The sequence below is a fragment of the Juglans regia genome, chromosome 2, assembly GCF_001411555.2.
Source record: "Juglans regia cultivar Chandler chromosome 2, Walnut 2.0, whole genome shotgun sequence".
Lineage (NCBI taxonomy): Eukaryota > Viridiplantae > Streptophyta > Magnoliopsida > Fagales > Juglandaceae > Juglans > Juglans regia.
The window spans coordinates 22,395,949-22,421,383 of NC_049902.1; the positions used below are offsets into that span (position 1 = coordinate 22,395,949).

General features: G+C 38.7%; 1 protein-coding gene across 2 annotated transcripts; it reads left to right on the forward strand.

Moving 5' to 3' along the window:
* On the forward strand, positions 1 to 25,260 carry LOC109019866 ((S)-ureidoglycine aminohydrolase). 2 transcript variants are annotated; one of them, XM_035687549.1, is made up of 13 exons: positions 1 to 198; positions 313 to 444; positions 2,355 to 2,442; positions 2,523 to 2,599; positions 4,240 to 4,279; positions 4,399 to 4,465; positions 18,225 to 18,310; positions 18,525 to 18,606; positions 19,242 to 19,298; positions 19,381 to 19,419; positions 20,898 to 20,968; positions 24,861 to 24,914; positions 25,037 to 25,260. In XM_035687549.1, exons 1-13 carry the CDS (start codon positions 156 to 158, stop codon positions 25,104 to 25,106), a joined length of 906 nt encoding a protein of 301 aa, XP_035543442.1. In that variant the 5' UTR covers positions 1 to 155; the 3' UTR covers positions 25,107 to 25,260. The 2 variants fall into 2 exon arrangements, with proteins under 2 accessions (XP_035543442.1, XP_035543443.1); XM_035687550.1 differs by lacking the exon at positions 25,037 to 25,260 and adding an exon at positions 23,904 to 23,947 and having other exon boundaries at positions 24,861 to 24,920.
* Positions 25,261 to 25,435: the final 175 nt, after the last annotated feature.

Below are 25,435 nucleotides of genomic sequence, written 5' to 3' on the forward strand. Positions count from 1 at the left end.
CATTTGTCGTCTTTCTTCTCCCCGCTGTTTGCACACACACGAACGAAGCGCGACAATACATCGAGAGGAGAAAAATACAAGAAACGCAGAGTAACAAAAGCCATCACCAAAAGTACAACCCTCCACACATCTCCCCCCATCCCTGAAATCTCACAATGAAGACTTCCTCGGCTTTCCCACTTCTTCTCATCACTTTCAGTAAGCAACTCCCTGTAAACCTTTTTGTTGCTGAGAAAATCTTTTATTTTTATCCCGCTCAGTTTTCTCTGTTTACAGACGTGAGTATTGAGCGAAATAGTTGGGATTTTTCAGGTTTGCTCAAAGTTGCTGCGAGTGAAGAAGGGTTTTGCTCGTCTCCTTATTCTGTTGTTAACTCTGATACAGACTCTAATACTCTGTACTGGAAGGTCACCAATCCTACACTTTCTCCTCCTTACCTTCGAGGTCAGTATTAGAGAAGTTTGTGTGTTTTGCAGAACTTGTTCCGGTTAATTGAAGTGGTTTTGCTCTGCGGAGTGAGTATAAAGGTTCTTTTTAACTGTATGCTGTTGAAAGTTTTTTTTTTTTTTTAAACTTATACAAATGAAAACAGATTTTGAATAAAACTTAGGAAATGAAGCAAATAATGAAGAATAAAACAACCATATTTTATTTGCGACAAATTTTTTTCTCTGTTTTTCAACACTCTTTTTATCAATTTTATTTCCTACTCGGGATTAAAGCAAGAAATGAAGAAAATATACTGATATTGCGAGTTGGTTCTATTTCCGTATTCAATAATAAGAAGTTGAAAAACTACGCAAAATAATCTTGATGCGGGCCTTTGACAAAAGATGTTGGTAACGATGATATATTATAAATTTTCCCTGTTTTGAATGTGAATGTGATTTTCTAAATCGTGTAAGCCCTTTAAACTTAAATTTGTGCTTTACTGTTGTAACGTTGTACAACTAATAAAATTGATAAAGCAACTCAGCCATGAATTAGTATCAGTAAAGGCGAGTGTAGACTTTTGTTAAGAAAGTGTTGTGTGATAAATATTTGTGAACCATAACTTTTAGAGCAGGAGTTTTGGTCATTGAAAGTGTCCTTTTTCTTTATCAATTTTAGTGAAAATGGAAACTCATGATAAAACTTGTTTGATTAGTCAAGACATATTAGACTTTTGCAAAATCAATGGGATATAGGGCTGTAAATAAACAAGACTACTCACTCGAAAAGCTGGTTGAGATCTGCTCCGTCAAGCTCGTATTCGGTTCGATTCGTTTACTAAATGAGTCATTCGTGAAAACAATATTAAGATCGATTATTAAACGATACAACTTGTATAAAACTTGGCTCGACTCGTAAAAGCTCGAGTAAACTCTTAAACTTCGTATTTATTATTTTATACGATTATCTCTATATTTATAATGAAAATGTTCTAAATATTTATAGAGATTAGAGGAAATCATATTCCGAATTTCTTTTTATGACAGGGGAACCACCCCAGGGCAGGGCCCTTAGGACTCACCCATGGAACTTAAACTCCCGGGGAGATTAGCACAACAACCCACTACCATAGCCTCCCACTTAAATCGTAGTTAGGTCCCAAGGGGAATCGAACCTGTGACATTGGGCTTATGCACACATATTCCTTACTTAAATCATTATAAATATAATCATTGACATATCTATGTATAAACTTTAAAAAGGTCAATGTTTGTTTGTCAAAATTTGTAAATAAAGTTATAAAATGCAATGTAAATAATCTGTTTTATTTAAATTAGAGAAGAAGTGTGAACAAGCTCGAATTTGCCCATAGGCTGCTCGTGAACATAAAATACAACTCAATGGAAAGCTTGAGTTTGACTCGTGTTCAAATAAAAAAAAAAAAGAACAAGGCTTGACCACCCGCTACTTGTTCGAATCTGACTTATTTACACCCCTAATGGGATACGTTGGAAAGAAGAAAAAATGAAAGGATTTTTTCAGAGAATGAAAACCGGAAGCTTATCTAATTGCCAAGTGAAGCTATAAGAAAAACTCTCTTTTTATGTGTGTAGTTTGTTTCAAATATAATGTTAGTAGAATAAAATGATGCCATCTTTAATTTCCTTAGAGACTTTCTCAATGGTGGTTTTTGTTGGCTGAGAAACTGGTGAATAACTCTAGGAAGGTTGATACTTAGCTATATACCAGAACTTAGTCTTGTGCAATTATTCAGTTGTCAAGATTTTTTTGAAGCTACAATTTTAATTTCTCAAATTTCTATTCTACTATGCCCCTCTAATGTTTAAACTTGTAATAAATATAACAGATACTTGAGAGATATATAGTGACCTTATTTTTTTTTTTTGGGTTCCTATGGCCAGACTTGCCAGGTTTCACACGCAGCGTTTATAGAAAGGATCATGCATTAATAGCACCTGAAAGTCACGTATTCAGTCCTTTACCCGAGTGGTACTTTAGACTTTGCATTTCAATTTATCATTGGAATAATGTCTCATCTACTGGGGCTGTAATTTATATTTCTTTGACAGGACTGATACATTGGGAGCATACTTAATTACACCGGCCATGGGCTCAAACTTTGTAATGTACCTAGCAAAAATGCAAGGTTCGATTAATGTTCAATTTTATATAAAGTGGCAGTAAATTTATGTTCTTTAGAGTTTTTGTGTAGGCCGTATTGTTTTTGTGCATCTGGTGGGATTTTGAAGCTGGATCATTTGTAACTCATCAGTTATCATGCCCTAGTTGGCACATCTGCTTGTTTTACGAAAGACTTGGAACTCTTTGCTAACATCTATCTGTATGTTGAGCAAGTCATGACCCGTGTATAATTGGTGGCTCAACCTGCAGTTGTTTCACAAACATTTGGAGAATCTAGTGCTGGAGAAAATTGTTTATAGAGCGCGTGTGATTCAGCTTGGAAAAGGACATGAATTGGGGCTTCTTGTATTTACTCAGGATATGTGGTTTTAGAGAGAGGTGTCATGAGTGGATAGTGTGGTTCTGCATTTATCAAAACTGGAAACAGTACTCCATCATGTTCCTTTTGCAGCTCTTTAGGATTGCGACAAGGGGATCCTTTATTCCCATTACTCTTGGAGACATTGAATTAAATGTTGTCACCTGTACACTAATGATATTTAATCTTTGGTGAGGCTATCTACGATCATATCTAGAGTGTTGTTTATTCCTATGGTTTGAGGCTGTATCAGAACTGAATCAATTTGGCCAAGTAAGAATTTAGTACCTCTTGGAGTAGTAAATAAATTTTTTAGGTTGGTATGGGTCCTTGGCCATAGGGTGTCATCTCTTCCCATGAAGTATTTGAGTCTTCTGTTGGGGCCAACATTTGAGGTGAAATTCATTTGGGGTTGTGTTTTGAAACGATAAAACATTGTCTCACAGGGTAAAAGCGGATTTAGTTATCCAAACGTGTGCGGGTTGGGGACTTGTAGTGGAAGCTAAATATTATAGCATGTGGGAAGGATTGTGTTCCAATAGGTTAAAGTATCTCATAATTTTTTGAATGGTAGTGAAGATGTTTATTGAGTTTTGGGAAAGAAGAGAAAAAAAGTTGAATAAAAATATATTTTAAAATAAGCATTGTATTGGAGTTTGTAAAAGTGAATAGATAAAGTTAAAAAATTGTTTGATTGTAATTTTTTAATATTTGAAGTTTGTAAAAGTTCTATTGATTTTTGTGTTTGAGTAATGATTAGGTAATGATTAGATGAAAAATTTGAAAATTTGTAATTGAAGAGTGTGTTGTATTTGAGTGACGTTTGGGAATGAAGTTATGAGCAATTTTGAGAATTTTGGGAATTCTCATGTTTCCCAGACAAGCCCTTTGTGTCTTTTTCTTCTTGTTGCTATTTGGGTAGTTCCTTTTGTACACGTCCTGTGTACTTCAGTTGTCCTCCTTTGCGCTTTTAATACAATTGCATTATGTATCGAAAATACTTATTCTACTATGCTCTAGTAAGTGCTTTGTATTGTATTCATGGTTTTGTTTTATTACAACCGCACCCTATTTATTCCAGTATATTTCCTGAGGATAGGAGGTGATTGTTGTTAAAATAAATCTCCTAGTGGTCAAAGCCTGGCATTCATGGCAAGCTTAGGGACATTCTCTGATCGCAGCCACCTTTCTTGCATTGCATCGTGCCATAAAGTCAGCTTCTGGGTTTGCTTCTTTGTTATGTGGTTGACATTGAGTCTTCCCATGGTTTATTCTTTCCTTTGCAGAAAAGTCAAGATCAGCACTCCCTCCATTTGATGTTGAGAGGTATGTGTATTTACTTTTTTTTTTGTCCCTCCCATTCATCTCATGTGGACCATTAGACAAACAGGTTATAATATGTAATTTATTTATTTTCTGACATTTATATGCGTATATCCCACTAGGTTCATATTTGTGGTTCAGGGTGCTGTAACTGTCACTAATGCTTCTGGTGCTAGCGACAAACTGATAGTAAGACAACTTCATCAATATCGGAGTTTATATATGTTTTTCAGAGCTAGTTTTGATTGCTTATGATGGTTATATAACTTGTTTGTGCAGATATTCCTATTTTAATGGATCGTTAATATTTATTTACTTATAATTTTTTTTTTCATTTATTTACCTAGTACAAACCTTTTTTTTGATAAGTAAAATAACAATTTATTAATAGAGGTAAATAGGCATAGCCCAAGTACACAGGAGGTATACAATCAACATACACCTAGTTACATAAAAAGGAGCTAGAAAGAGATACAAGAAAGTCATTTGAGGGTTAGCAATTTGAGGGTCTTCAAGGCTCTTCTTGGAAAATGGCTGCGGAGATATAATTATGAGAGGGAAGAATTATGGAAGGTGGTGATTGATACTAAGGCTGTGTTTGGGTAATTAACACTTTCCAAATATTTTCGTACGGATGAGGAGACTCCACATGCCAAACACAATTTGAAGTAGTTTTCAAAAGTCTCTAGCCACTGTGTTTCACTATGAGCCGAGAGTTCACTGCTCGTGTGCGAATGCCAGTGTGCGACAGAGAGGGAAAGGGAGAGGGAGGTTCGTGGTGGCTAGGTCTGTGAGAGGTGGTCGCTGGTGTGAGGTGGTGGAGGTGCGGTGGCCTGGGTGGCCGCGTACGGTGGCGCAAGTGGACAAAAATGGGTGAAACCAATCCATTTCGGTTGGGTTACCGCAGGGGAGAGAGAGCTGCGCGTGGGGGAGATCAGTGGTGGCTGGCTTGGTCGCCGGCGTGAGGGGGATTTGCCGGTGGTGGCGGTGAGGTTGGGTGGCAGTGTACTGCGGCGCAATTGGAGAGAAATGGGTGAAACCCATTTCGGTTGGGTTACTGTAGAGGAGAGAGAGAGCTGCGTGTGGGGGAGATCGGTTGTGGTTGGCTTGGTCGCCGGTGTGAGGGGGAGTCGCCGTTGGTGGCAGTGAGGCTGGGCGGCACACGGCGGCGCTAGGCTGGGTTGAAGGAGAATCGGGCCAGAGGAGAGAAATGAGGAAAGAAAAAAAAAATCACTATAATATTTATCACTATTATATATAAAAATAAAATCACTAAAATATTTATTACTATTATATATAAATAAAATCATCATTAAAAAAAATCAATCATTGATTGGACCCACACTTTTTTTAACTACCTATCCAAAAGTCAACAACTCAACATACTTTATACATCCAAACAACTCAAAATACTCTCAATGAGACTCATAAACTCACTCCAATCTTTACTCACAACTGTTTACAACACTTCTCAAAACTTCTCGCTACCCAAACTGGGCTTAAGTATGGGAGTGTAAGGAGGGGTTGGTGCTCTAATGAAGTCAGGGGGGTATATGGAGTGGGGCTATGAAAGCATATTCGGAAAGGTTGGAGGTCTTTCTCTAGCCACACTAGGCTGTGTATGGGGGATGGCAATATAATTAGTTTTTGGCATGATGTTTGGGTTGGAGATATGGCTCTTAAGGATGCTTATCCCTCTATTTTCAGGATTGCACGGGAACAAGATGCTTTGGTGGCTGGCTTGTGGGAAATTACTAATGGTTCACAGCAGTGGAATGTCAGTTTCATTAGGGAGGCTTGTGATTGGGAAGTAGGCGTCCTTGTTGAGTTCTTTAACTTGCTATACACCTTTGGACCTATTGATATAGTGGTGGATAAGTTGGTGTGGCTACCTTCCAGCAAAGGAAAATTGATATGAACCCGTGGGAATGAAATCTCTTGAACCCATAATTAATTTGAAAACTCACCCAAGAAAGTCAAAATCAGGGCAATGGAAAATTTAGACCTGTTGAGGAACTCATTTCAAGACCCATTGAAGAACTTGTCTCAAGAACCTAAATTATAAGGAAGAACGCCACAAAGGTTGTGATTTGCCTTTGATAAGTTCAAAAGTTTATCAAGAACAAGATGAGATAAACTTAACTCATAATGAATAAAAATATCAAATTTCATAAACTAATTAAAATGAGGTTACAAAGGGTATTTAAACCAAAACTTAATTAAAATCCTAGCCAAAATGAAGTTATTTCTTCCAAAAATACCCTTAAATGAATAGTGCCGCGGCTACAGTAACTTCTTGAAACCCTAGTTCAACAAAATAAAACATATGTGGGCCAAGCATCCTTAAGCATGATTATTCTAGACTAATTCTTATAACTAATAAAATAAATCCTTTAAATGATTTAAACAAACTGTAAGCCTTCAATAACAACAGGCCCAAACAATAACTCTAAGTTATGTCTTCCACAGCTTGTATCAAGTAGATCAAAACTGGTTCTTCTTCTTTAAAGCCTATCTTATGTGTTGGGCTTTTGCTAGCTTCATCCCAAGTGGATTGCACCAATCCTTGCATTGCTTCCTTGATCTTCTTAACTCTTGATCTTGTAATTGACCTACCTGAAACTTGTAAAAGATCTTTAAGATTAGGTTCATGTTGGTGCCCATCACTGTACCCCCTTTCTATGAGGCTTTTACTACTCAAGCTAGTAATCGATTACCTTGGAAGAGCATTTGGCGGAGTAAAGCACCTCCGAAGGGTTTTTTTTTTTTTGTTTGGACGACATCCCTAGGAAAGATTCTGACCATTGACAATCAAAGGAAATGTGGGCTTATCCTCATTGACTGGTGTTGTATGTGCAGAATAGTGGTGAAACAGTGGATCATTTACTTCTACATTGTGAGTTTGAAAGGGTCCATATGGAATTACTCTTTCAGCAAAGTGGGATTAGCATGTGTTATGCAGGGGAGGGTGGTTGATCTACTAGCTAGTTGGAGAGGGATCATGTGGATACCACAGTTTACAACTATGTGGAAGATGGCTCCCATTTGTCTACTTTGGTGCATCTGGAGTGAAAGAAATGACCGAAATTTCAAGGATCGTGAGTGCTCCTTCGAAGAGTTCTAAGAGTTTTTTCTGGAAGATTTTATTTATATGGGCCATTGTTATAAACTCAAATGGTCTCAGTTTCCATGAGTTCCTTGTAACCGTTTTTGGTTTCTAACTAGGTGTAATCACATGTATACTTCCTATGTACTTGAGCTATGCCTATTTTTATATCAATAGAATACCTTCTTATTTATAAAAAAAGAAGAAATTCTCCATTAAGTACACAAGATGTAACGCCCCAATGGAAGACCTAAACCACATGACATATACTTCAAAAGGTCTAGTCAATGATACAATTGGAGTCCCATTGGAACCTTATAAAGAGCAAAAACTTCTCATTCCCAAACAATGTGGGATCCCATACACTACTCACCCTTATCCATATCATATGGGGTATTACAATCTACCTTTCTTAAATTCCCAACGTCCTCGTCGGGCCTGTCTATTGTAGGTGGCATGACTCAAGTCTCATATTTCTAGTTGAAATAAGCTCTGATACTATTTGTAATGTCCCAATGGAAGACCTAAACCACATGGCCTAGCTATACTCTAAAAGGACTAGTCAATGATATAATTGGAGCCCCATTAGAATCTTATAAAGAGCAAGAATTTTTCCTTTCCAAATAATGTGGGATCCCATACACCACCTACTCTTATCCATATCATATGGGTTATCACAATCTACCCCCCTTAAATTCCCGACGTCCTCGTCGGGCCTGTCTATTGTAGGTGGCATGGCTCAAGTCCTACATTTCTGGTTGAGATAGGCTTTGATACAATTTGTAATACCCCAATGGAAGGCCCAAACCACATGACCTATACTCTAAAATGACTAGTCAATGATACAATTGGAGCCCTATTGGGACCTTATAAAGAGCAAGAACTGCTCATTCCCAAACAATGTGGGATCCCATACACCACCTATCCTTATCCATATTATATAGGGTATCACACAAGAGGATGCCCAAAGGAATAAAGTAGGGAAGAAAAACTTCTTAACTTATCCAGTGAATGCTCCTTGTTTTCAAAGCTTCGACCAATCCTTTCAATTCATAAGCACCACATGATATATAGATGAATCATTCTCCATACATCCTCAATATGTGAATTGACCCTATATCTTTGCCAACATGCAAACAAATCAACCACCCTCTTGGGCATTACCCGCTCTTTAAAAGATCATCCATAACATTCTTGCCACCTCACAATGAAGTGAAAGATGATCTACTGATTCCCCACTCTTCTTACACATACAACACCAATCCATTACGACAAGACCCCTCTTTCTCAAATTATCCAATGTTAAAACTTTTCCAAGAGATGATGTCCATCCATAGAAAGCAATCTTAGGTGGCATCTTACTTTTCCAGATAGGCTTCCAAGGGAATGAAATATGATTTTGGCTTGACAAAGCCTTATACAATGACCATATGGGAAACTTCCAATTCCGTCTTCATCCACAACATCCTGTCCACCTCATAATTACCACAATGCAAGGAATACAATAAACTGTAAAAATCAGAAATAGTTCCAATTTCCCAATCGTAAACAGCTCTACTGAAATGAACATTCCGCAAAGGGGATCCACTAGAACAATCCAGCAACTCAGACTCTGAAGCCTCCTGATTAAGAGCCAACCTAAATCGAGAGGGAAACGTGGTCTTAAGGGTTGAGTCACTACACCATAAGTCATGTCAAAGGCCGACCCTCGCATCATCACCAACCTTGAAACAAATAAACTGAACAAAATCCTCCCATCCATTTCTAATATTCTTCCACAAACCAATACCATACACACTTCTCACTTGATTAGATACACACTTCTCACTTCATTAGAACACCAACCCTCTCGCAAACTCCCATACTTCAACTAAATAATAGTCTTCTATAAAGACTTCCCTTCTTGATGATACCTTCATAACCACTTCCCAAGAAGTGCCTTATTAAAAATCCTCAAATTACGAATTCCCAACCCTCCACTAGAAATTGGTGTACATACCTTATTCCACTTGACCAAGTGAAACTTAGGCCTCGTTTGTTTTCGGAGATGAGATGAGATGAGATTAAAGTTAAAAAGTTAAATAAAATATTGTTAGAGTATATTTTTTAATATTATTTTTATTTTGGGATTTGAAAAAGTTGAATTGTTTATTTTATTTTGTATTGGAAGTTGGGAAAGTTGTAATGATTAGATGAGATGAGATGAGATGAGATGAGATGAAAAGTTTTCCCAAAACAAACGAGGCCTTAGTCTCCTCTCCAATTCCTCCCCACAAGAAGGCTCAGAAAATCTGCTCAATTCGATTAGCCACACTTGTTGGCAATGGAAAAAGTGATAAAAAAAAAATGTGGGAAGGTTAGATAGGGAACTATTAATAAGAGTGGTTCTTCCCCCTTTTGACAGGTATAACCTTTTCCATCCAGCCAATCTCCTCTTTATTTTCTCCACAACCCCATCCCATATAGCCTTAGCCTTGAAGGAGGCCTCAAGTGGAAGGCTCAAGTATTTCATTGGAAATGAGGCAACCTTACAGCCCAAAATACTTGCCAACCTTCTAATATTCCAAACATCACCCACCAGCACCATCTCGGACCTCCCAAGGTTCACCTTAAGACTGGAAACAACCTCAAAGCAAATCAATAGAGCCTTCATTGTATGAATGTGGTCTGGGTCCATATCACAAAATAAAGTGTCATTTGCGAAAGAAGATGGGAAACATTAATAAAACCGTTGTTAATGCTTCCCATTGAGAATCTGATAGAAAACCGAAGCCAACCGTAGCTTCCAACATACGACTAAGCGCATCCATAACAATTAGAAAAAGAAAAGGGGAGACCTGGACCCTTGTCTCAAGCCACGTGAGCTGTCAAAAAAACCAGCAGGGGATCCATTAACCAAAACAGAGAACCGAATTGTAGTTACACAATGTTTTATCCACATACGTCATCTTTTCCCAAAACCACATCTCTAAAGTAAATAGAAAAGAAAATCCTAATTTACATGGTCAAAGGCTTTTTTCCATATCCAACTTATGTTAAAAAGCCCTAGGAGTTGACTTAAGTGGTAAAGGCCTTGGGCTTGGGGGTATGCTCCTCCTAGGTCTAAGGTTCAAATCCCCTTGGGTGCAAACAGTCTTTAGGGGCCATCAGACTAGGAGATTTTTTCCTTAAATTACCCAAGGTGCACTTGCGGGGCTTGTGCACCCCCGAGATTAGTCGGGATGTGTTCCCAGACACTCGGTGCCAATAAAAGAAAAACTTACAGTAAATACCTGGCATTCCCATTCTCAATCTATTCTCCAAACATTCATTTGCAATAAGAACTGAATCAAAGATTTGATGCCTCTTAAAAAAAAAGTAGGGTTGGGCAGCGGGGCTTCGCCACCCTGCTGTCCACTGCCCCTGCCCCACCTGGGTGGCATGGGAAGGGGCCCCCGCCCTACAGGGGAAACAAGGGCGGGGTATTTATCTATAAAAAAAATTCGTTACCAAAACGATGGTAACGAAATCATTTTTTTTCAAACTAACGCCCAAATGGCATCCTTTTTGTTTTTGGGGTTTTTTTTTTGGGGGGGGGGGGGGGTGTTTAAGTTTAGGGCCCCCCAAATAGTTCTCTCTCTCTCTCTCTCTCTCTCTCAAATGCCGCCGCGGTGAGAATCGGACGATGTTTAGTTTTTTTTCTTTCCTCTTATCCGAGTCTTTGGCATATGTAATTTGTTTTGGTTTTCTCTTTTTGCTAGTTTTGTTTTTTTATGTGAATTTGTTGTGGATTTGAAATGGTTTTGTAACTTTTTTTGTTGTTGGGATGGTTTTGGAACTTTGTTTGAATTTTATCTTATGTTTTTTCGGCTGGGACAGCTGTGGGTGGCGGACGGATGAGGGGTCTGGCCCCACCCTCGGGCTGCGGGAAGGGGTCGACCCCACTCCCGAGGGGGTTAGCACCCCTAAAAAAAGCATTTTGAGGTTTTGAAATTATCTTCTCCATAACCATACTCATATGGTTAACAAGTACTTTGGAGATACCTCATTTATAAGGCTAATAGGACAAAAATCCTTGACATCCGTCGCCCCCACCCTTCTTGAAATGAGTGCTAGGAAAGTCGTATTGAGACATTTCTCAAACTTTTTATAAGCAAAGAACTCATGAAAAACGCCCATAATGTCTCTCTTTAAAAGATCCTAACATTCCTGAAAAAATGCCATAGAGAAACCATCTGGCCTAGGGTCTTTGTCTCTTGCCATCCCTTTAACCACAAGGTGCACCTCCTCCTCCTCCTCAAACGGTCTCTCCAACCAATTTGCACTTGGAATATGAATAGACTCAAAAAATAGTCCATCAAGTTTTGGCTTCCACAAGTGCTGTTCCGATGAAATTGTTTCATAATAATGAACCACAAGGTTCTTAATATCAGCTTGATCATCAATAACACCACTATTTGAGTGGAGCATCTCAATAGCATTCTTCCTATGATGAGAATTGGCTACCTGATGAAAATACTTTGTGCACTGATCACTTTCATTCAACCACAGCTTGAGATTTCTTCCTCCATGAAATCTCCTCCAACAAAATCACCTTTTCAGGATCAGCTGTCGCTGAATTTTTTCTTCTCATCTCCTCCTTCGATAAAACTCCAATCTCGGCCCTCCCATCTAACCTATGCAACTCCTCAAAGAGATGCTTCCTTTGACTATAGACATTCCCAAAAACCTCCACATTCCACTTCTTCATATCATTCTTTAAAGCTTTAAGCTTATTGGCCAATATAGAACTCAGGGTACCAATAAATTGGTAAGAAGACCACCATTGTCTCACCATATCCACAAAACTAGTTATTGAACTAGTTATTGAGTCCAAATGCTTCACTTTAGCATTAAGTGGAGGTGGTGTTCTGAGAATTACTGAGAGAAGCTGGAAGACAGAAAACTCGGTGTTGCTGGGCTTCTCCTCTATTCATTGGCTTGGGAAGGTGTTAGAGGAGAGCTTGAGCAGAAAAAATGAGGTTTACTCGGCAACACGTGAGGGGTATTGTAGTTTTATTGCTCAACGTTGTGAAAATAGGAATGAAAGATATGTTGAAATATCAGAGTATAGTCAGGGGGGAAGAAGAAATATGTTATGTATTCCAGAAGGAGAAAATGGGTGGGGATGGAGGAAGATGAGGGAGGCTTTGATAGTGAAAGGGAAAGAAAAAACCAATGAAGGTGGTCTGCATGGAGGAGGCAACCCGAGAGAGGGAAGAGGGAAACTGAAACACTATGAGCGATCGTATAAGGATGTCCTTACCAAGTCGATACCGAGAGTTGCTGGTGCGAAGAAGGCTGGTGCGAAGATGGCTGGTGAGAAAGTTTTGGACAGAGGTAAGGGAAGTTGGCTGCGTGAAGGTATGGTGAACCATGCCCATGGCAGGGCCTCTGTCGAGTGTCAGTCATGGGAAATGCAAAGGAAGTTGTTGGAGATGCAGGGGCAGCTACACGCATTGCAGAAGGATATGGCTACTATAGTAGCATTTGTCGGATCATTAAAGGAAAGTGAAGGTGCCGAGAAACTGAAGGAAAATGGGCTGAGGTTCACACGGGAGAAGATTCAACAGAAAGGAAAATATGCTAAAGGCTGGAATGTGTGGCGTTGGGCGAAGCAACAAGAAACCTTGGGGGCTGGGCCGTCGAAGGTTAAGGCCCAGAACTTCGAAACCCAGTCCAAGGCCCATACAGACGGGTCGGCATTCAAGACCCAATTAAACGGGTCAGGATCCGGGCCAACAGAACTCGCGAAACCGAGTTCTAGCCCGAGAGGATCTAGCGAGCTTCACGGACTAGGGTTCGTGCCGGAAAGCAAACAGACGGCGCCGATGGAGGTTGAGGGGCCACAGACGACGCCGACGGAGATAGTGGGGGTCGCCGGTGTGGTCTTGCCGGAGTCCTGTGCTCACCCACAGTTAGGCGTAGATTTGGCGCTGGAGAAGCAAACCTCGAGGATGAGGGAGGCAGTTTCGATGGGTCCAGTGACAGGCTCGGGGAGATCAGTAGAGAACCTCGAGTTGGCTGAGGTTGAAGAAGACTCAGATGACTTCATGCATTCTGTAGAAGATGAACTTTTCATCCCTTGTGGATTGGAGGATTTTTCTATGGGAAGCGAATTTCAGAATCAGAATAATAAGATGGGGAATCCTACCCCATTAAATTATTATTTTCCAGATCAAGCATCAGATTGGGTTATACATAAAGCTAAAGAAATTCAACATGTTGTTGGAATTGAGTGTGTTGGGTATGAGGAGCAGTTTATAGCCTTGTTAACGGCTATGGAAGCTGGCCATCATCAAGAAAAGAGGGGGAGCACAAAGAAGAGTCGGGAATTAAAAAGATTAATGTGGTCGATGAACTCGGAAGCAAGTTCTAGTAGGAATAAGGCCAATGGGAAGGGGCTGAATGTTCTACAATGAAGCCTAAGATTTTATCTTGTAATGTCCGAGGTTTAAACGAGGTAGAGAAGCGTCTTCGGATTCGTCGTCTACTTCGCGAATGGAAAGCGGACATAGTATGTTTACAAGAGACAAAGTTGAAGTTGATTAATAGGAGGATTATTCGGAGTTTGTGGAGTAATATTTATGTGGATTGGGTATATTTGGCCTCATCAGGGGCTTCGGGAGGAGTAGTGATAATGTGGGATAGAAGGGTAGTAGAGAAGGTGGAGGAGTACATAGGGAGATATATGGTAGCTTGTTCTTTTAAAAGTGTATCAGATGATTTTTTATGGGCATTTGCAGGAGTGTATGGGCCTAACTTAGATGCTGATAGAAGTTTATTATGGGATGAACTTGCAGGGGTACAAAGTTGGTGGGACCTCCCTTGGTGTATTGGGGGGGATTTTAATGTGGTGCGCTTCCAGAGTGAAAGTCTGGGAAATAGAAGATTGAGACCAGCAAGCCTGGAGTTCTCTGAGTTTATCTTTGATTTAAACTTGGTAGATCTCCCATTAGCCGGGGGCCCAGCTACTTGGTCAAATAATCAGACGTGGTCCCGCTTGGATCGTTTTCTGATTTCCCCTGAGTTTGAAAGCCATTTTCCGGACGTATGGCAAAAGCGTTTGAGTCGTATAACTTCGGATCATTGGCCTATTCTACTGGATTGTGGAGGTGTTCGTAACAGCAGAAGGTATTTTAAGTTTGAAAATATGTGGTTGAAGTCAGAAGGATTTGTGGAAAGGGTTAAAAGATGGTGGACTTTGTATCAATTTGAAGGAACACCCAGTTTTATTTTTGCAAACAAACTGAAAGCCTTAAAAAGGGATTTAAAGGAGTGGAATAAACAAGCTTTTGGAAATGTGGAGGAGAACAAAAATGCCAAGTTGATGGAAATTCAGTATTTTGAAAGGCTACAAGAAGGGAGGTCATTTAATGAAGAGGAACAAGCTCAAAAAGCTTTATTAGTTGCTGATCTTGAGAGGTTAATTTTACAGGAAGAAATCTCATGGCGCCAAAAATCAAGAGTTCTTTGGTTGAAGGAAGGGGACAGAAGTACGAAGTTTTTCCATAGAATTGCAAACTCACATAGAAGAAATAATAACATTGAAGTGCTGAGAATTGAAGGGGTCGAGAATAGAGAAGAAGAGGTTGTCCAAGACCATGTGGTTGTTTTCTTTAAAAAGCTTCTCACGGAAGAGGTGGGTTGGAGGCCTACGTTAGATGGTTTGGCTTTTGACACTATTGAATCAGGGGATGTTACCAGATTGGAGAGGGCTTTTGAAGAGGAAGAGGTATTTGAAGTGGTAAGAAAGATGGCGAAAGATAAGGCCCCCGGACCGGATGGTTTCTCTATGGGTTTTTTTCAAGAGTGTTGGGAGGTGATCAAAGTGGACCTTTTGAAGGTATTTCAAGAGTTTTTCTTGTTAAGAAAGTTTGAGAAAAGTCTTAACACTACTTTTCTTGCACTAATCCCTAAAAAGGTAGGGGCCATTGAGATCACAGATTTTCGGCCTATAAGCTTAGTGAATGGTGTTTATAAGATCATTGCAAAAGTGCTGGCAAATCGATTAAGTGGGATATTGGGGAAGATTGTCTCCAAACCACAGAATGCTTTTATTAAGGGTAGACAGATTCTTGATGCGGCTCTTATCGCTAATGAATGCTTCGATAGTAGATTGAAGATGGGCAAAGCAGGGATTATGTGCAAATTAGATATGGAAAAGGCGTACGATCATGTTAATTGGGAGTTCCTCCTTTATTTACTGGGTAGGTGTGGTTTTGGTGAGAGGTGGAGGTCATGGATCAGATGGTGTATTTCTACGGTACGGTTCTCGGTGTTGATTAATGGTAGCCCAGCGGGTTTCTTCCCAAGCTCTCGTGGTTTGAGACAGGGGGATCCGTTATCTCCTTTACTTTTTGTCATTGTTATGGAGGCACTGAGTAGGATGATCTCAGCCTTAGTGTCTAATGGTTCCATCAGTGGATTCCAGATTGGAGCACCGAGTAGGGGGATTACAATTGTTTCACACTTGTTGTTTGCAGATGATACGCTTATCATGTGCGAGGCTGATCACGCTCAGTTGAGGGTGGTGAAGGTTTTGCTGCTGTGTTTTGAAGCAGTATCTGGCTTGAAGGTGAATTATGATAAATCCGAGTTGGTACCGATTGGAGAAGTTCAAGATATAAGGGCTTTGACGGGCATTATGGGGTGTAAAATTGCGTCTTTACCTATGACTTACTTGGGATTGCCGTTGGGTATAGCTCCGAAATCTCGTTTGATATGGGATACAGTGATTGAAAAAGTAGAGAAGAGATTAGCAGGGTGGAAGAGAATGTATTTGTCGAAAGGGGGTCGGACTACTTTAATCAAAAGCACACTTTCCAACCTCCCTACTTACTTTTTATCCTTATTCCCTATACCGGCAAGTGTGGCGGGTAGACTTGAGAAGTTACAGAGAGACTTTTTGTGGGGGGGCTTGGGAGATGAGTTTAGATTCCACTTAGTTAAGTGGGAGATGGTATGTCGGCCTATCTCCAATGGCGGTTTGGGTGTCAGAAATTTGAGAGTTTTTAATCGGGCTTTACTAGGCAAATGGTTGTGGAGGTATACCAAGGAACCAGAGGCCTTATGGAAGACTGTGATTGCAAGCAAATATGGTGATCTAGGGGAGGGGTGGTGTTCCAGAGAAGTTAGAGGAACAGCGGGTAAGGGGTTATGGAAATACATTAGAAGAGGATGGGAGGTTTTCCAGCGTTACACTAGATTGCACTTGGGGACAGGTGCCAAGATCAGATTTTGGAAGGATGCATGGTGTAATACCAGTGTTTTACTCGATCTGTTCCCGTCTCTTTTCTTGATTGCAAGTAACAAAGAGGCCACAGTGGCGGAGGTTATGGAAGTCTCAGTATCAGGTAGAAACATTCACTGGAACATTAATTTCAACCGGGCGGCACAGGACTGGGAGATGGAAAGTTTTGCAGAATTCTATAGCCTCTTATATTCTGTTAGACCGAATATCCAGCAGGAAGATGAGTTGTGGTGGCATCCTGCAGGAAAAGGGGTATTCTCAGCTCGCTCTTTTTATAAGGTTCTCACACAAGAACCAGAGGTACAGTTTCCTTGGAGAAAGCTTTGGCGTCATAAGGCTCCTCCCAAAGCCTCTTTCTTTGTGTGGACAGCGTCTTTGGGGAAGATCCTCACTACGGATAATCTAAGAAAGAGGAGGATAATTATTGTAGATTGGTGTTGTATGTGTAAAAGTGGGGGTGAGTCGGTAAATCATTTACTTTTACACTGTGAGGTAGCTAAGGCTATTTGGGACTCGGTGTTTATAAGGATGGATATGGCGTGGGTGATGCCGGAAACAGTTTTGGATGTATTGGCTTGCTGGAATTCTATCCGTGGGGTGAAACAGATTAAAGCAGTATGGAAGATGATCCCTATCTGTATTATGCGGTGTCTATGGCAGGAACGAAATGAGAGGACTTTTGAAGACAGAGAGATCTGTGGAGGAGCTTATATTGTTATTTTTTAGAACTCTTTGTACTTGGACCATAGCTGTAGACTTTAATGGCATGGACTTTCACGAATTCCTAGTTTCCAATATGCCTACATAAACAGGGCATTTTCTTTGTATCGTGTTACTTTGGTGATTTAATAAAGTCTTATTTTTACTTATCAAAAAAAAAAAAATATCCACAAAACCTTCAGTTTTTAACCACATATTTTCAAACTAGAAATACCTACGACCCCTATGAATACCCCCACAATCCAAAATGATAGGATTTGAATAAACCCTATGCATTCTTTTTTGGAAACACTCTTGAAAAGAACCAAGAAGAATAAACAAGAAATCTGTCCAAGCTTGACTGAATGTGGTTGTCGGACCACATGAAAACACCTCCCCACCAAAGGCAAGTCCAATAATTACCGATAAAAAATAAAGGCAGAAAACTCTTCCATATCCGGACTTACCTAGTACAAACTTATCACACATATATATCTTATTCATCACCATTAAATTCTTTAACTAGTTTGGGAATTCTACTTATAAATAAAAAAAAATCTTTAACTAGTTTGGGAAATAAGTGCCTCTATAATCTTTGTGGCATATGCATAATATGCTTTCGTTCACTTCTTCGCTTAAATTTGGTAAATATCTGCAACTTAAATTTTTTATTTGACCATAGTAATACACCAAACTAATTTTTTTTATCGGGCTTCTCAATATACAAATATGATTTGAATGAAAGTGTTTGCTTTTTATGTTTTTTTTTTTTTTAATCATATCTGCTTTTGCACGAGGCATGCAGTGAGACTATTGAGGATCATTGATTAAGACTGTAAGAAATTCTAATTTCACTTCTATTTGAGATGTAGGTGGATTCATATGCTTATCTGCCTCCTAGTTTTCAACATTCAGTTAAGTGTGATGCATCTGCTACACTTGTGGTCTTTGAGCGAAGGTATGCGTCCATGTCTTATAATTGACTCTATACTTTGTCATTCATCCAGATGTTTTATCTTAAGGGCATATGAGTTTGCTCTAAAGTACACTTACATGGCATAGATACTACTAAGAACCCTTTTTTTTTATCAGTTAATGTTGCTCTGTTGTTGAAACATCATTTCCATAAACTATATTTGTGTTTAATTATCAAATTTCATATTTGCCATTAGGTATGCATCTCTGGAAAATTATGTCGCTGAGCCAACCATCAGTTCAACAGAAAAGCAGCCACTCCTTGAAACTCCAGGAGAAGTAAGCTTTGCATTTTGTTATAAGCAGTTAATATTCTAGAAAGATTGGAAGTCTCTGTTTTTCTGTATACCAGTATTTTCTGTTGACTAAAAAAAGTACTTATTGCAAAGCTGTTATTGGTTTTGTTGGAGCAATTCCTTGATGCATATTGACAAGGAACTAGTCTCAACCATATCCATATCTTCTACTCTTTTCTTGCTCCTTGCATTTCTACATTACAACAAAAACTCTATTGTACAAGATCATTGTATAAGATGATTGTTAAATCACCATTGTCCCAAAAGCTTGAGTTGATGGAAATAGGTGCATTCTATTATTTAATTTATATTTTAATGTGGCTTCATGTGTGGGCTAGATTCCCCCTTAATAAGTGGACCCATCAAATGGAATATTTTAATTGAAACGGGAATAAAATGTGGAGTCATGGTTCAAATTCTGGATCTCTGGTTCTAATAACATGACAAATCACCAATTTTTCTGAAAGTTTGAGTTGATTTATTAATCTAATTTATATTCTAACCATGATTTCTGGAATCTTTTTGTTATTATTTTACTTTCTAAAGGCTGGTACTTAAGATGATAGGTTTGATCAACGTTATAAATTTTGGGTGTAACTTTTTCTTACCGGATATCAGGTGTTTGAACTTAGGAAGCTTCTTCCCACATCGCTCGCATATGACTTCAATATCCATGTAAGCTCAGGCCAATCATGGTTTTATTGGATGTGGCTTGGGACTTTTTAGAAACGTAACATTTATACACCTTTGCCTGCAGATTATGGATTTTCAACCTGGAGAATTTCTTAATGTGAAGGTATTCTTCTCTTTCTTGCTGGTGGAGCCCGTTTTAAATGGAATTTCTATATATTGGTGGTCTGTTATAAGGAGAGAACACTATTTGGTTTGAAGACACTCGGCCTCATTTGTTTTCGCAGATGAGATGAGATGAGTTGAGATTAAAGTTAAAAAATTGAATAAAATATTGTTAGAATATATTTTTTTAATATTATTTTTGTTTTGGAATTTGAAAAAGTTGAATTGTTTATTTTATTTTGTGTGGAAATTTGGAAAAATTGTAATGATTAGATGAGATGAGATAAGATGAGTTAAGATGAACTGTGAAAACAAACGACACCTCAATCTCAAAGTGTTTTGTCTCTGTAAAAGGTCTCAAGGATATATGGAAGCAATGCCCACAAAGCCAAAAAAATATATATATATATATATATAGCGTATAAGGATGTATATATAGGTACGACTGAAAATAGAGTTAAAACAGGATTCAGAAACGTTTAAAAAATTGAATTCTGACAAGTTTGCTCGATTTTGAGTCTCATGCTCATCTAGCAAACTAAAAAGCATGAGTTTACTCAATAAGGGGTCTGGCAAACTTGCTGGATTTTTAGTTAGACTGTCAGGGTCTCACAGGGCTCTAGCAAGGTCTAGCGACCTCTTAATTTTTGCAATTTCTGTTCTGAATTCAAATTAGAATTTATCCAACCTAATTAAAATTCGATTGGAAAAATTTTGACATTGAATATGCCAACAGAATGTGTTTTACGTTAACATGTTCGATAGTTTTTTTTATTGGTAAACAAAAATCTTATTGATGAGATTGATAGGCATAGCCCAGTACGCGAGACATATACAAGAGTGACACCTATGCATTAGTGATGTATGAGGCTTGAGTGCTTGTATCTGTTCCTTTTTTTTTTTATTTGCTATCCACCATATGTTGCTTGAGTGCTTGTAAGGTTAAGACTGGCATCTTGTTCTGCATCAGTTTTGTTACCCAGGACAACAATATGAATGGTGGACCAAGATTGAGGTCTTATGAATTCTTGATTTCTTTCTGTAATGGGCAGCATGACACTGCTGGGTGGCATTTTTCTGTGGGGTGGCGGAGCAGGGTGGTGAGCCGACAAGTAGCAGTGGGGAGATGAGATTTTATAGATGTCAAAGTTTTATGTTTTGTGTGTGTTCGCTTGTGTGTGAGTGGGGGAGAGAGTTTTCGGAAATGCTTGAGTGCAAGTGTTAGTTTCCCCTTAGTGCAATCCATTAGGGGCGAAGATTATTTTAAGCTGAAGTTTGGTGATGCAGTAAAAGAAACAAATTTAATGAAGCTTAAGAGACGAATATTCAGATCCTTTTTTTAAATAAAATTTTAAGGGTGCGTATTGAAGTGAATTATAGTTTTGGTAGTTATGTTCGTGTCCAGCTTCTTTAGGATGCTTTCTTGTTAAAGTTTTGGGCATTCAGAAAATTATGTGCTTGGCCTGTTTGCTTTTACAGGAGTTTCATTACAATCAGCATGGTTTGTTGCTTTTAGAGGGACAGGGCATTTATCGCTTGGGTGATAACTGGTAAGAGCCTCCCAAGAGCTGAGACTGTGTTAGGATCTGTATATTTTTCCTGAAGATGCCATATATAACACTCTTAACAGATAACAACTATTTGATGATAATATTGTATACCAGATGTTGATATAGTCAAGATGAATTGCATTGTATGTCGGATTACGATATTTACGTTTCCACATATGATTCATTAGGATGCCTCCCTTATCTTTATACCTTATATTGGAGTATCATGTAGTGCCAATTCTGCTTGCATTGAACCGGGTGGTGTCAGCGTATGCAAGGAGTGTCATGCTCATTGTTTTGATGTTATAGTTTTAATGGGAGACTTTATTTCGTTGTTGCATGTATGGGTGATTCATTAGAAAATTAATAGTGCCATGCTGGTGATGGCAAACAGAATCTTCACAGAAATATCTTCTCAGATTGTTTGTTTGAGTCTCACCTGCACTTTTGATTTTTTACCCTGTCTAACGAGTTCCTAAATTTTTAAGGGCTGTTGTATTGCCAGTCTATGACTGTTATTGGGTTTGCTTGTTGCTATATTTTACGTCTTGATTAGAGTTATTACTTATGTCTATTAGTGGATTATATTTATTTGAATTAATTCCTATGTTTTATCTATGTATTTCGGGTATAGATATATTTGTACAGCTGTATAGGATTTATATGATTTGTAAGTTGAATATTTAGATTGAGTAGATAAGTATGAGAAACAAATCTTATCCAAGATTTGAATCCCTATAGGATAGAAAGTCAGATTTCGAATGGCTGATTTGGTGTAATCTATTTTTGTCTACTTAATGAATGAGAAGGAATAGGAGGAAGTATTCAGTCAAAGAAATTTGTTATGGTATCAGAGAAAGGTCAAGAATTTTAGGTTTTTCTTAGGGGTGCTACCTGCATGGTGCGGGGCGGGGGCACCCCCTCCCCGCCCCGCACCATGCGGGGGTGGAGGGGTTTCATACCCCGCCCCGCTACCCGGGGGGGGGGGTTAGAAACTGCACCCCGCCCCGCCCTTCGCTCAACCCATTGTCTAAATTTTTTTTTTTAGTCTAAAAATATTTTTAGACTCAAATTATAATAGAATTTAAAGTATAAATTGAAATTTATACATTAAAAAAATATAAACTCATTAGAGTTATATTTTGAATTGTCTTGACCTCCTAGGCCAACCATTATATAGGAGGCCAAGGTAATACAATAGTGATAGCTAAGCAATGTGGGACTTAATGTTAGTCCCACATTGCTTAGCTATCACTATTGTATTGTCTTGTCCTCCTATATAATGGTTGGCCTAGGAGGCCAAGGTAATCCATTAACTTGAAGTTAAATTCAAGTTTTTAACAAATTGCATGTATTTATATACAATATATTTATATAAATTACTTATATAAATATTAAAAATTTTTACATTAAAAATTGGAGGAGTGCGGGGCGGGGGCGGGGCCCCCGCTGGGGTTAATCCGCCCCCCGCCCCGCATGGGCGGGCGGGCTACCCCGCACAGCCCATGCGGGGGCGGGGCGATCGGGGAGCGGGGCCCTGCTGCCCACCCCTAGAACTTTTTCTGATTCTAAGATCTCGGCTAGTTGTTGTTGTTGTTTTTTTTTTTTTTTAAATTTTTTTTCCAGAATTGCGGCTAAGGTTTTTTTCTCTAGTCTCAAGGGTTGCGGCTAGGGTTTCTTGTCTTATGAAATTAGAGATTCTCTTCTGGTTCGATTCAATGGAAAGAATTATGCTGTGTGGTCTTTTCAATTTCAACCATTGGTGAAAGGAAATGAACTTTGGGGTCATATTGATGGGAGTAGTGTGGCACCAGAGGACAAAGATCAGCGGACTTCTTGGGAAAGCAAGGATGCCCGAGTCATGTCTTGGATTCTTGGATCTGTTGATCCCCAGATTAACTTGAATTTACGCTCATTCAAGAATGCTCGTGATATGTGGAATCATCTCAAGCGGCTGTATACTCAGAATAATGTAGCTAGGAGATTTCAACTCGAACTAGAGATGTCGAATTTCTCTCAAGGAGCTTTCTGTGTGGAGGAGTTTTATTCTAGTTTTTGTAACTTGTGGGCTGAGTATATAGATATTGTATACACTTCAATTCTAGCAACAAGTTTGGCCGATATTCAAGCTGTTCATGAAGCAAGTATGCGGGCACAATTTCTTATGAAACTAAGGCCTGAATTTGAATTTATTCGTGCTAATCTGATGAACCGTGATCCTGTGCCTCCACTTGATATGTGTTTGGGAGAGATATTTCGAGAGGAGCAAAGACTGATGACTCAAACAGCCATGGAACAAGCTACTCCAACTCTTGTGGCATATGCGGCTCAAGGAAAAACCAAAGGGAGGGATTTGAGCACTACTCAATGCTATAGTTGCAAAGGTTATGGGCATCTCGTTGCAAATTGTTTTAAGAAAACTTGCAACTATTGCAAGAAGCAAGGACATATTATCAAGGATTGCCCAATACCTCCTCCACGTTGCCAAGCAACTGCCTATTCAGTTGTTGCTGAGGCTACTAGAGCTGACAGTTCTACCTTGGCCACTTCCTCTCATGTTCCAGCTTCCACTTCTTAAAATTCCACTTCTATTACACCAGAAATGGTCCAACAAATGATCATCTCAGCTCTTTCTGCTTTTGGTATTTCAGGTAAAACCAAATTTGCCTCTAAACCTTGGTATTTTGATTCCGGTGCCACCAACCATATGACAAGTATCTCTTACTCTCTTGTTAATGTCTCATAGTATGTTGGTCCACTTAAAATTCACATGGCAGATGGTAGTTCCCTACCTATCATTGTCGTAGGTGACATTTTTCATTTCTTAAATAATGTTTTGGTGTCGTCTTCATTAAATACCAATCTGATTTCTATCGGACAATTAGTTGACAACAATTGTAGAGTGTCATTCACTTCTTCTGGTTGTCTTGTACAGGATCAGGTGACTGGGAAGATGATCGCGAGGGGTCCTAAAGAAGGGTCGGCTGTTTCCTTTATGTTTAGATTCAAAATCTGTTGAATCAAAGTCTTTATATTCGTTTTCTCGTAATGTTGGTACTTTGAGTGTGAAGGATTGACATAGGCTCTTGGGCCATCCCAATTCTCACAAACTTCATAAGTTGTCATCTTCTGGTTTAATAGGCAATAAAGATTTCTATTCTCTTGATCAATTAAATTTTGATTGTGATACATGCAAGTTAGTTAAAAGTAAAGTTTTGCCTTTTTCTTCAAAAGGATCTCATGCCACTCGTGCCTTTGATGTTATTCATAGTGATGTGTGGGGTATTGCCCCGATAGAATCTCATGATCGTTATAAATATTTTGTGACGTTTATTGATGATTATACTCGTTTGAATTAATTCCTATGTTTTATCTATGTATTTCGGGTTAGATATATTTGTATAGCTGTATAGGATTTATATGATTTGGAAGTTGAATATTTAGATTGAGTAGATGAGTATGAGAAACATATCTTATCCAAGATTTGAATCCCTATAGAATAGGAAGTTAGATTTCGAATGGCTGATTTGGTGTAATCTATTTTTGGCTACTTAATGAATGAGAAGGAATAAGAGGAAGTATTCAGTCAAAGAAATTTGTTAATGTCTGCATTCTATCTATTCTTTTGAGTTCTACCATCCACGGTTACTCATTAAGGCCTCGTTTGATTACACAGATGAGATGAGATGAGATGAAAGTTGAATAAAATATTATTATAATATAATTTTTTAATATAATTTTTGTTTTGAGATTTGAAAAAGTTGAATTGTTTTTTGTATTTGTTTTAGGAGTTTGGGAAAGTTGTAATGATTAGTTGAGATGAGATTGTTCATGAAAACAAACTAGGCCTGAATCTTTCTAATTGCATCTTCTGTTAATTTTTCATTAATAGGTATCCAATTCAAGCTGGTGATGTCATTTGGATGGCTCCATTTGTGCCTCAATGGTAAGTGAGAAATATGATCCCTTTTCTGTATGTAGAAAATGGTAATGTGTGGAACTGTCTTGCATCTTTCTCCAATATGGTTCAGATGAATAAGGCAATGACATCCTTTGCAACCTTTTCAGGTATGCTGCGCTTGGTAAAACTCGGTCACGATATCTTCTGTACAAAGATGTAAATAGGAATCCACTGTAATCTTATGCCAGTGAAGTATAAACATGGATGCAATTGAATGATTCAGACAACTGATTTATCTATGATATAAATGTGCGAATGACAACTACCACATGCCATGCATGCTAAATTACATAAATAAAAGTCATCATTTGTGGTAAATCCACCAATCTAATAGATATCTTAGTAAAAGGGACAGATTTGCTAAAGGAATGCTATTTTCTCTTCTAAGTTTACAAAAAATGCTGGTCAAACTGCATATACTTGTGATATGGTATACATGATTTTGCATTGATCTGTTAAGTTTCTTAAATTCTGGTTCATGTTGAACTCAGCTATGAAAAACCTAA